Source organism: Trichosurus vulpecula, chromosome 3 (assembly GCF_011100635.1).
Source record: "Trichosurus vulpecula isolate mTriVul1 chromosome 3, mTriVul1.pri, whole genome shotgun sequence".
Taxonomy (NCBI): Eukaryota; Metazoa; Chordata; class Mammalia; order Diprotodontia; family Phalangeridae; genus Trichosurus; species Trichosurus vulpecula.
In genome coordinates, this window is record NC_050575.1 from 306,359,054 (window position 1) to 306,371,952 (window position 12,899).

The 12,899-nt window shown below is 41.1% G+C and overlaps 1 protein-coding gene across 2 annotated transcripts in view; it reads left to right on the forward strand.

The window, feature by feature from the left end:
* RAB11FIP1 (RAB11 family interacting protein 1) overlaps nt 1–10,480 on the forward strand; it is a 40,965-nt gene extending 30,485 nt beyond the window's left edge. For both annotated transcript variants that reach the window (XM_036750264.1, XM_036750265.1), the window contains one exon: nt 6,905–10,480. In XM_036750264.1, coding sequence (XP_036606159.1) covers nt 6,905–7,123 — 219 coding nt within the window. In that variant the 3' untranslated portion in view covers nt 7,124–10,480. The remainder of the gene's footprint in view (nt 1–6,904) is intronic.
* Nucleotides 10,481–12,899: the final 2,419 nt, after the last annotated feature.

Genomic DNA, 12,899 nt, shown 5'->3' on the forward strand with positions numbered 1-12,899 from the left:
TTACCACATGAATGAGAAAGACTAATTGTTCACAAAGGATTGGGATTCCCTAAAATAAGCAAAAGTAACAGCTCTTTTTTTACATAGTATTTTATAGCTTACAAAATGTTTTCCTTACAAAAAAACACTGAAATTGTAAATGTTTCCCATTTTTTGTTTGGAAGGTTGAAACTTAGAGCAGTTAAGTGCTTTGCCTAGAGGCAGGCAGCTGGTAAATGGCAGCAAGGTCATTTGAACCCAGATCTTCTGACTCCAAGTAGATCATCCCTTCCATTATGGCAGATCTTCTGATGATCTGTAAAGGAGGAAAGGTGGTGGATATCATAGGTATATCTACCTTGGAAATGTTTGTAGATGGATTGGGATTGCTAACTGACATCAGTGCCAACACAAGCTTTGCGGCTAGGAACTATTTTAAAGGTTTTCTGGGAGCTCATTCATTCTTTCAGCAAACAGTAAAGCTTGTACCATGCAAAGCACTAGGAGGATATGCAAACTTGAGATGAGACAAAGTTCTTGACCTCATGTAACTTCCTTACTCTGGGCTTAATGAGTCATTGGCAGGGAGGCCAAATTATCAATGTGTGTAATTAAAAGTGAGTTAGTGTCTTTTTGCCCCATGTCCTGTCTTCCTTTTCCTTCTAGTCTTGACATAGCCGGTAATCATTGTTTCCCAGATCATCCTCCTCAGTTAACATTTACTCAGCATTGATGTGTGTGGTAAGCTAGGCTTAACAAGAACTAGAAGTCAGCCATCACATGTCTGTCCACTGACCTTTGTGGTGGAAAGAGCCCTGGATTTGGAGTCAGAAGACTTGGGTTTTAATACCGGCTCTTCTGTTTAGTAATGATGTGACTTGGGACGTATTACTTCCCCTCTCTGGGTCAGTTTTCCTCGTATGAGAAACCGACCCAAGGAGGGGACATAGATTATACTCAGTATGGTGGGAGGGGCGGTGGTTTGGGGGTCAGAGGTCCTGCGCTGAAATCCCAGCTGCACGTTTTACTGTCTCTGCCACCTTGAGCAAACCATTCCGTCTCTGGACCTTAGTGTCCTTATCTGTAAAAGAAGGGGCTGTAAAAAGAAGGGACCTTAAGGTCCCTTTCAACTCTGGGGCCTGGAATGTGTAAAATGAGGGGTTGAATCAGCTGTCTTAGGGTTCCTTCTAGCTCTAAGTCCTGTGACTTCCCATATCCCTTGGGTGGGGGGGAGGGGGTGGGGTCCCAATAAAACAACAACAGAACAACTCAAAGCCAACAACAACTCTGTACAACTAAAAACACTGCCTTTCCTCCAGGAGAAATGTAGCTGGGAAGAGAAATAAAATAAGATTTAAAAAAAAAATACTCTCTTGGCTTAAATTACACCAAATGCCTGTTTGAAAGTCTCTGCTAGACCTTCCACAGCACAGAGGCACTTCTTACTCCCTGAGAGTGAGGCCAGTGACTGGTAAACTGGAGAAGAGGCCAGGACAACGTGAAGGAAGGATTCAGGAATAAAAATTAGGAGAACTCTGCAGCTGCCATTCCACCTTGGCTTTTTACCTTGGAGTGGAATGTAGTTGGATCCAAAAGTGGAGCAGCCAGCTCTCCATCACTTGGAGACATTGTTTCAGCCTCTCTTCAGTGTGTACTTAATCAGAGTAATGTGCTTTGATGGGTGGAATACTATTAATAATTGCAGGCTCTTCTCTCTCCTCTCCCAGTCTTGCCCCCAGAACAAGGGGCAGTAAATAGCGCTTGTCCTATTTCTTAATGTCACCCCAGGGGACGCTCTATTGTCTTCTTTCTAACCTCTGCCCTTTTTTGTCTTAAAAATACTTACTGTACTATACTATATTCATATTCCTAATTAATACAGTATTAATGCTTTCTGGAGCCATCTAGTAACTGGGCTGCATTTATAATAAGTACTTTATGCTTCAGTTCCAAGACAATATTTATGTTAATGCCTCTCTTTGGAATGTCGCCATAGCAAGGGGGAGGTTAAGCAAAGGAATTGCATAGCTGGAGTTATTAAGACCTCCTCAACTAAACAAGAAATAGCAGGGTCAGTACAGGGCTTCTTTTCTCCCTGCTAATGTGTTAGTGCCTCAGCTCTTTATGATTGAGTGTTGGGAGCCCTAGCCAGACCGAAAATGCACTTGGTATACAAGTGACTTAAAACTTCAGTTTGAAAGTAGTAAAATTAAATGAATTCCAAAGCTCTTGAGCATCGGACCCTGCTCCCTCCCTGTACTTTGGATGCTTGCAGCTATAATAGGGTCTGTTTGGGGAAGTAGGTTTTGGGCCGTACATACCATTAAGGCCTGTATTGTTAGACATGGCCAGTGGGTTAATTTGTTTTATATCACTGCAGTTCTGTATTGTGAAAGAGGGTTCTATTGGGGGTGAGGTCCAAGGACTTCATTAGGAAAAAGAAGATAAAGCATAGATCTGTTGTAACAGGAGTTTCTGACTTCAAGAGGAGCATAAGTGACTCAACACCCCAACTGTCATTGAGCTTTCTTTGAATTCTGTGTTAAGCAGTAAAATGAGAGAAGTGATTTTGTTCTGTTCTGAGAGTGCATGTCCTAAGAAGTAATTTTAAGCATATGAGCAATTTTACAAACATTGGTACATTCCGTTTTGCCACATCAGTCACTTCCCAGTATCTCTTAATTAACTGTAATTGCTTCATTCTCTTTGGGGTGATATGGAAAACCCCTTATGCCTCCCTGGTGCTCAACTGCCAATGACTTCACTTCCTATTTTACCAAGAAGCTCGAGGATGTACATCTGACTGGAACTTCCTACTTTCATCACACCCACCTCCACTCATCCTGTCTTCTGGAGGAGGCTGGAGGTGGGGTGGGGCGGGGTATAATAGCTAGAGTGAGGAAAATATGGATTCAGATCTCACCTCTAGCTCGTATGCCTGTGAACCCTTATCTATGAATTGGGTATAATAGTACCTGTTTTATGTAGTGAAGATCTAAATGAGGTAATGGGTGTAAATAAAGCCCTCTGCAAATATTAATGGACTGTTTAAATGTCACTTCTTTTTTTTACCTCCAGTCTGATAAGAGCTGTCCTTTCTTCATTCAAGAATAACCCCTTCCTGGGGTCTCACCATCAGGATTTGCAAATCTGGCCTTATTTCTGTTTCTTTACGTAAACCTGCCTGACTCCTAAATCCAGTCACTTTTTCTCTGATCTCATCTTTCTTAGGTCTGTAGCCAGCCCTTTGACCAATCCTTCTTTCCCTGGTTTCTCTATCCTCTTATGTCTCTGTTTCTTCTCTCTCCTTGTAGGGCTCCTCTCCTGCTCCTCCTTTCTTAAATATGGGTACTATATTCTTCAAGATTCTGCCTTTGACCATCTTTTCTATATGAGTCATCTAGGTGGTACAGTGAGTATATAGAGTGCTGGACTTGGACTCAGAAAGACGTGAGTTCAAATCCTGCCTAGACACTTCCTATTTGTGTATCTTACTGTCTGGGAAAGTCACTTAACACTATTTACCTCAGATTCCTCCATCTGTAAAATGAGCTGGAGAAGGAAATGCCAAACCATTCCAGTGTCTTCCAAGAGAACCCCAGATGAGCTCACAAAGAGTTGAACACAACTGAAATGACTGAACACAGAAGTTTCCTCTCTCAGATTGTAAACCTCTTTTAAAGATGGGCACTGTCATATTTGTCTTAGTGTCCCACATAGCTTGTAGCACCATGCCTTTCTGGTGCTTCGTTGAGCCTCAGAGTCCAGGACGAGTGATCCAGAGCCAAAGGTGTCATCTTCTTAGAGAAAGAAAAAAAGGCTTCTGTAAATGGGAGCTCTTCGCTTCTTCACATGTACTAAATACAGCTCCTTTCATTGTCTCAGAGAGAGTGTTAAATAGCACGCATAGAGGGAGCTTCAAAAACTTGTCTCTCTCATTGGTAACCTGGACTTTGTGAACCCTTTCTGCTGTACTGCACAGCACAGTGTGGTGGAAAGACATTCCCAGGCATCAGTATCAGAGAGTCCTGGGTTCAGGTCCCTCTTTTGCTGCAGATCAGATATGTGATCTGGGCAAGTTGTTAAACCTCCCTGGCCTTAGCTTGCTCATATGTAAGATGAAGGGGTTACACAAAGTCATGTCTAAGGGTGCTTCTTGCTCTAAATGGCCTTTGGATGCTCACTCTTAAGTAAAAGCTCCTGCTGTATATTAAAATAGTTGTTTCCTGCTTTCATTCAGCACTAATTAACGAGGTGTTCTAATATTGCTCTAGAACTGTCCTAGCCTCCCTACTAAGGAATGGGAGCTTTGGGCCATCGTATTGCTGTTCAGTGCTTCTCCATGAGTCTAGGGGCTCAACCCCACACTCTCTAAATCATCAATGCCAGTGAAACGTAGGATCTCTTTATGGGTCCTCTGCCCTTTCATCGTGAGAGAGAACATGAAGGCCTGGTACAGAGAGAGCTACAATGGCCTGAGGGTGCTCGGTAAATGTTTGATGGGGGTGATTTTGATCTAGAGATGTTTGGCTTTGATTCTCTATATACTTGAAATAAGTATTCCCAAATGACTTAAATTGGGGTCTCTGCGTGGGGTATAGAGCTTGTAATGCCACTCCTTTAATGTTTTACTGGTGCTTGTAATCATCTCCCAATAACAGATCTGGAAAGGGAGCTATTACTGGCTTTCCTGGAAGTCTTTTTCTGTTTTTTTTTTTTTCCCTGAACCTGTATCTCAGCTTCCTGTCTCTTCGTGTAAGACCTAAGTTAGAGGATCATAGGGTTTTCAAACTAGAAGTGAGGGCTGATCTGGCCCAATTCCCTCATTTTACAGATGAGGAAGTTGAGGCCTTGGGGATTGAAATGATTTGCCCAGAGTCACCAAGGTGATAAGTAGCAGGGCTTAGATTCAAACCCAGAGTCTCTGACTCTAAGACAATCTTCTTTTCTGTTGGACCAGACTGCTGCTTCTCCCAGTTGTGTTCTAATAATTTTGAAAAGTTTTGCATTTGTCAGCATGAGCTCTCACTTTTCACAGATAAGCCCTACTGTAGAGCTGTCATTGTCACTTTTTAAGGACTGGACTGTGTGATTCAATCCACAGGTCTTCCAAGGGGCCATGGGTAACTAATTATTTTCCTGATGTTGCTTTAAAAACTTTACGTTCCTCTTCCAACCTCTCTCTCATGGAACCACCTCTTCCCACTCCCCATCATAGGGCCTTGTACTTGCCTCATGCTTCACCAAAAAAACTTGAGACCATTTGCTGAGAAGCTGCCTCTTCTCATATCGCTCAAATATCTTCCTCTCAGTCTCCCTGCTTTTACCTGTCTCATAGAAGGGTGGCCCTTCTCCTTGTCCAGGCAAACCCCTCCACTTATATCCTTGATTCCTTTCTATGTGGTCTTCTCCAGAAAATTGTCACCTCTGTCATCTCCACTCTCTCACTAATATTCAGCCTATCTATTTACCAGCTAAGTTACTTCCCTCATGCCTATAGACATGTCCATATCTCTCCCACTCTTTAAAAAAATGCCCTTCATTTGATCCAAACATTGCTGTTAGCTGTCATCCTATATGTCTTCTCCCCTGAAAGAATAAACTCTTTGAGAAAGCAGTCTATAGTAGGTGATTCCACTTCCTCTTCTTGCACTTCTAAACCCTCAGCAACATGGCTTCCCACCTCATCAAAGTTACCAGGGATCTCTTTATCAGCAAATCTAATGGCTTCTTCTCAATGGCCATCCTTCTTTACCTCTCTGCAGTCTTTGACACTGTCTGTGAACCTCTTCTCCTCTATACCCTCTTCTTACCCATTAATGTGGGTGTCCTCTAAGGCTCTGTCCTGGGCAGTCTTCTCTTCTCCCTCTATACAGTGTTACTTCTCTTGGTGATCTCATCAGCTCCCATGGATTTCCATCTCTATGTGGATGATTTCTCATATCTATTTATCCAGTTCCAGTCTCTTTCCTTACCTCCATTCTTACATCATCAGCTTCCTGTTGAATATCTCACATTGTGTCATGGACTTATCTCAAACTCACCATATCCAAAACAATTCATTATCTTTCCTCCCAAGTGCTCTCTTTCCCAGCTCCCGTCTTACCATTAGTCACTCAAGCCCTAGATGTCATTCTCAACTCTGCTTGTAACCCCAGATACCCTGTCTAGTGCCAATTTTTGTTGTTTCTACCTTCACAATATCTTTTACATATATCTGCTTCTCTGCACTGTTGCCATGCTGGTGTTGTCCCTCAACACCCATGTCTGGGCTACTGTAACAGCCTTCTGGTTTGTTCCTTTGCCTCAGATTTCTCCCTATTCCAGTCCCTCCTCCACTCAGCTGCCCAAGTGATCTTCCTAACGCTTGAGCGTGACCATTTCACCACCCTACTCCCCTCCTCTCTCAACAATTATAATCTCTGGGATCAAATTATAGAATTCTTTATCTCACTTCACAACCTGGCCCTTTCCTGACTGTCTAGTCTTCTTTCATTTTATTCCCCTTTGCCACTTCTGAGATCCAGTGATACTGGCCTCCCTGTTGTTTCTTGCACAAGACACTCTATCTTCAAATTCTGTACTCTTTCACTGCCTGTCCCCTTTTTCTCTGTAACGTTCCCTCCTCTTGCTTCTGCCTCCTGGCTTCTTTCAAGATTTAGCACAAATCTTACCTTCTGCTAAAGTCTTTTACCAATTGCTTTTCCTCTGAGATTAACTCCCGTTTATACTGTGTGTGTGTGTATATATATATAGTTGAAGTGTGAGCTCCTTGAGGGCAGGGACCTTGTTTTTTTTTGCCCTTTTTTGTAACCCCATAATTTAGCACAGTACCTGGAACATGGTAAGCACTTCATAAATGATTATTGACTGATACTTGGATTTCCAGTTTGACTTTCTGTTTTTTTTCTTTTCAATTCTAAAGAAATACAAGCCATCTGATCCTGAATTCGCTTATACTCAGTTAACCCACGATGAACTGATCCAGCTGGTTCTGAAACAAAAGGAAACCATAAACAAGAAGGAATTTCAGGTTCGTGAGCTGGAGGACTACATTGACAACTTGCTTGTCCGAGTCATGGAAGAGACCCCCAATATCCTCCGCTGTCCAGCACAATTAAAGAATAAGGCAGGGAAGATGTGAGTCATGGCAATAAAGGAATGAAATGATTTTTTGTGAGTTTGTTTACACCTCCTTTTGAGGTCGTGGACTTTCTGTATGACAACCAGCAAGTAGGATCTGAATCTGAATCACCAACTAACTTCCTTACAAGTACTCTGGCAAGAGAGTCTATTCCACTGACTGAAGGCAGGTTAATTATGACAGTGAATCTCTTAATGTACATTCCCAGAATTTTATTCAAGACACTCTCCCTTTAAGTGCATAATAAATATTTTATTTGTACTAGGGGCATAGTTACAAGATCTAATTGAGGAGCCAGAGATTCCGAAGGCACAGAAATTTTCTCATTGATGCATTTTGAGCTCTAGGGTTTTCTCACTTCGATGTTTGGATTTCTTTCCTTCCTTTCATGGTGTCAATCTGTGAGCCTTTATGGCACAGAGTAGACTCATTTTCTTGACTTTTATTAGCCTAGGTGTAGCCTTAGATGTTAAATTTTGATACTTTAACATTTTTGATACTGCTTCTTGGGTTTGACTCTGGTTGTTCATTTAACCTTGGCCAGGATCATTTAGGGACTACTTTTTTAAAGTGCCTTGGGGATATGCTAAATGAACACAAACTTCTGGACCCATATATTGTGCTTTGACTAGACCCATATGATCTTTTCGCTGCAGGCCATGAAATTAAGAGATAAAATAGGGGAATCTGGTAACACAGCTGTCCTTTATCCTCTTGCATATGGTCAGAGAGACTCAGTAAGAATTACCGGTATCTTGATACCAGGTTCCCCTGGGCAGGAAGATTATAGAATTATAGAAGGGAAATTGAGACAGGTTAGACTCTGAGGAGACACTGACAGGTTAATCCTAGCTCTAAAGTCACATAGCTGTTAAGAACCAGGATTAAAGTCTAGGTCTTAACTCAAAATCCAGCATTCTTTCCATAACACCACATTGAGAGTATATTGATGGTCTGGGTGGCCTGTGTATCTTCTGTAAAGTTGTGCTTCTGTAGTTCCCACAGTGGCTGCACCCAATTCTCCAATTTCCTCAGTAGTCTTATCTTAAGAAAACAGGGTTTATGGTGGAGCATGCCATATGGATCCTAGAGGATGAGCAATATAGATCAGTCTGAGGGGCCCCAGAGTAAGAGTGCCTCTTGGCCCTGCTTGTAGTGAAATCTGGCTTGTTTCTAAGTGGTTGAGGAAGTTATAGCCTTAACGTATTTAGTAATAATTTTATAAAGCCAAGAGAAACCAGAAGTGACCCAGATGGTTGATGCAACATAATCTGCCCATTTTCTTCAGTTCGCTGCTGCTCCTTTCTCTTGGTTCCATACCAAGGGGGTGAAGAGAAGAAAAGTACAACAGGAATTCCTGGTAGGAATTGGAAAAAGCAAGACAAGCATTCATTTGTGCATTCATAGTTGTTTTGTTATTTTAAAAACAGAATATTTTTTATAACTCAAGCACAAAACTAGGTCATTTGTGCTCTTGCGAATATTGATGCCATTAGGACATTTCTGTATTGCACATCTCAGCTCTAATGTCTTCCTATGGCAAGTTTTTTTGTAAGCTTTTAGTATGTCCAGGTAGAGAGCGAGATAGTGTCTGACTGTAGTAAAGGTTATTCAATTAGAAATAGATTGAGTGTAAAGCTGCTCCTATTTCAAAGTTCAGAGAGTCCATAGTGCTTGGATTGGTGAACAAGAAGGAAATCTCTCCTTTTTTTAAGGATTGCTTTTGCTGCAGTATTTGTTATATCAGAGCACTTTAATCTGAAGGGTGGTACTATAATTCCATTTATCTAAATAGCTTTTTTTTTTAAAGTATGAGTGGGTTTGCCTAAAACTGTTATATTTAATCTTCTACAACGACACCAGAGACCACTGGAGGCTTCTCTTCAGATAACTTGTATTTTGTAGTGATGCAGAATATATTTATATACACATACATAAGAATCTGTATCTTCTCTTGAATTATGAAAATGTATATGTATATGTTTGTTCCCTATTTTGTTTCTTGCTTTATGTAAAACTTACTTTTTACTGTGATGACCCAAGTGTGCTGTAAAGCTTGGGAGGCAAGTTTGTTTCGAAGGGTTTCTCTCTCTCTCTCTCCCTTTTTTTTTTTTTAAGGAGAGGCTGGTATGGAGACAGTCAGTACTTCTCATGATAAGATGATTGGTTTGATAATCTTTCTTGCTAGGACCTCAGGTATGTAACAGCAATTAGTATTTGAGTAGGAAAACTTCAGAGGAGGGAAATGGCCCACTGCTACTTGGGAATTGAGAAGGAGAACGAAGGCATGTTTGGTTCAAGTGCCTCCAATTCCTCAACACCGCTGGGAAAAAACTCATTCTGTAGCAATACCTCACTAAGCAGTAGTTTGGAGATCATCCAAGTAGATCTCCTGAGGATCTCCTCTCATTTAATTTACGTGCTGGAAAAGCCTTAACTTTTTTTGAGCCGTTAGCAGAGTTTGGCAAGTGTATAGAAACTGATTGTAGCCACTTTTTGGGCAGCTCTCAGGGGCTTTTTAAGTAAACCAGTAGAAGAATGGGGACTTGCCTCCAAGCTGTGTTTTAAATGGCAGCCTAATTGATATCTAGACAGAGATGTGTTCTACATGTCTCAGTGGCAGGAGCTGCTGTGTTTGACAGTGCCCTGATTGCCTCCTGAAAGGAATCGGTGCCTTCGTAAGCACCAAATTCATTTAGAGAGTCAGACTCCTACAGTGTCAAACCTTTACCCAGAGAATTTCTTATATACCAGTAGTATATTCTTATATACTACCTTATATATTTTAAACTAGGCTCTCCCCTTTTATTTACTATTTTATTTTGTTGCCTTTTCGGGACACAATAGAAAGGAGGAAAAGAAAACTTCTTCCCAGGCTGATGGTGAGAGAGAGAATGATAGAATATGAAGATAGAAAGGGAGGGAAGGAAGTAGGGAAGAGAGAGAGAGTGAAAGAAGAAAGTCCCAACAGTGGGGACTATCCAAAAACTCCGAAACTGTGAAGGAAGGTCCTTGATGCTTCACAGCCAACAGGAAGATGCGTATTAAAGTTATGGAAGATCTGACTCATTTTCTCAGTCACTGATAAAGTTGATGCTGCCTCCAGGGCTGAAGGATTCCTGGCACTAAGCTGAGAAGCTAATCTAGCTCATGGGGGACTTCTTACCAAATCTCACTTCGGGTATGGTTTCTCATAGTCTGCTGTAGAGGTTGTTTGTGAAATGAAAACAAAATCCTGAAGGATCGCCTGGTATCTTTGGATTATATAGTGTTTGTGCTTAATGCTGCCTGCGTTGTTACTTTGGGACCTTTGGATTTCTCTGAGAACACTAAATAAAATGATCCTGTTCTAAGTAAGACCCATGTCAGTGGCTCATTAATACACCTTTTCTTCACTCAGAAAACAGCTTCTGCTTGTCGGAATAATCACCTGTGTAGGGAAGGAAACCTACCCATCCCTTGGTCTCTTCCTACTCATACTCTGTTAATCGGGGCCTTGGTGAGCTTAGAATTCACAGGAAGAACAGTTTTTTGTCCCCTCTGGCTATAAGCACTGCTATAATTACCAAAGGCACAGACCTTTTTCAATGTGATATAATGGTAGGATTCAGAACTGGGAGAGACCATAGAGATCTGTTCCATACCGTTTTTGGGATGAGGAAATTGGGACTCAGATCACATGAGTAGTAAGCAGAAGTGCAAGGATTCGAATGTAGGCTCTCAGATGCTGAGTCCAGCCCTCTGCGGCGGAATGAGCACTGGAATTGGAGGTAAGAGAGACCTGTGTCAGAATCCTGCTTCTGACCTTCGCTAGCTGTGTGACCACAGGCAAATCATTATACCTCTTTGACGTAAAATAGGGATGCCGTCCGCCTAGCTGACTCACTTGGTCATTGTGAGGGTCAACTGAAATACCATAGGTATGAAGTGCTTTAGAAGTCTTAAGTTACTATGGAAATGTTAGCTACCTATTGTTAATGATAATTACCTCAGATACCCCACGCTGCTGTGCCTTTGGTTATCTATATAAGCTTGGAGTCTTCCTTGACCTCCCTCTCTATCCAAAGGGAGCGTTTCATTTACATCTGTAGGCCCTGGCTAATTCCATTTGGTGTTTTTTTTAATACATTTATTTTTCATTTTTAGTTTACAACACTCAGTTCTACAAGTTTTTGTCTTCCAAATTTTCTCTCCTTTCCTCTCCTCCCCCTTCCCCCTCAAGACAGCATGTGATCCACTGTAGGGTCTACATATACCTTTACATTGAACTTATTTACATGATAGTTCATTTGTAAAGAAGAATTATAACCAATGGAATGAATCATGAGAGAGGAGAAACGAAACCAAAAAAGAAGGGGGGAAAAAAGAGAGCAAAAGGTGTGCCTGAATCTGCATTCAGGCTCCATAATTCTTTTTCTGGATGTCCTTAGCTTTTTCCATCATGAGTCTTTTGGAGCTGCATTGATAAGAAGAGTCAAGCCTATCAAAGTTAGTTCTTTACAGATACCGTGTGTCTGTAGTCGTGCATAATGATCTGGTTCTGCTCCCCTCACTCAGCACCAGTTCATCTAAGTCTTTCCAGGTTATTATGAAGTTCGTCTCTTCCTCATTTCTTATAGCACAATAGTATTCCGTTACATTCATATGCCACAATTTGTTTAGCCATTCCTCAATTGACGGGCATCCCCTTGATTGCCAATTCTTTGCCACCACAAAAAGAGCTGTCATAAATATTTTTGTACATACGGGTCTCTTTCCCACTTGTATCTCTTTGGGATATAGCCCTAGAAGTGGTAGCGCTGGGTCAAAGGGAATTAATTTGGTCTTAAAACCATTCATGTTTCTAGGATTATGGGGACAGCTGATTGTGTTTTTACCAGCTAGGATGAAGGTTGTCTTAAGGACTGTTTAAGCAGCAGCCCTGTGCTCAACGATTGAGAACTCCAACAAATCTAATGAAAAGGGATCACAGTCTCCCACTGGGGGTGAGCAGATCGGGGAAGGGACTGCTGCTACCAGCTGTTGATCTGTTTCTTGGTCGGCTACTTCTGTTTTGGTCCAGAGTTTCACCTTATTTGTAATTAACTTGGGAAATGTTCAGGTAAGACTTTCAGATCTACTGGCATCTACATGATGCCAGAAATTCTTTCACTTCCTTTGGCAGACAAAAAGGATTAGTGACTTATATGGGTGGATAATCTCAACATTCCCCATTTTGTTATTTTTTTCCTGGCTCTGTAAAATAAATTTTGGTAGTTTGATTGGTATGGCACTGAATAAGTAAACTAATTTAGCTAGAATTGTCATTTTTATTAGGTTAGCTTGGCCTACCCATGAGCAACTGGTGTTTGTCTAATTATTTAGATCTGACTGTGTGAAAAGTGTTTTGTAATTAGTTCATATAGTTCCTGCATTTGTGGCAGGTGGACTCCCAAATATGTTATATTGTTCACAGTTACTTTAAATGGAATTTCTCTTTCTATCTCTTGGTGCTGGATTTTGTTAGTAATATATAGAAATGTTGATGATATATGTGGGTTTATTTTATATCCTGCAACTTTGCTAAAGTTGTTTATTATTTCAAGTAGTTCTTTAGTTGATTTCTTAAGTATATCATCGTATCATCTGCAAAGAGTAGTAGTTTTGTTTCCACATTGCCTATTCTAATTCCTTCAGTTTTTTTCTTTTCTCATAGCTAAAGCTAACATTTCTAATACTATATTGAATAACAGTGGTGATGTTGGACAAACTTGTTTCACCCCTCATCTTATTGTAA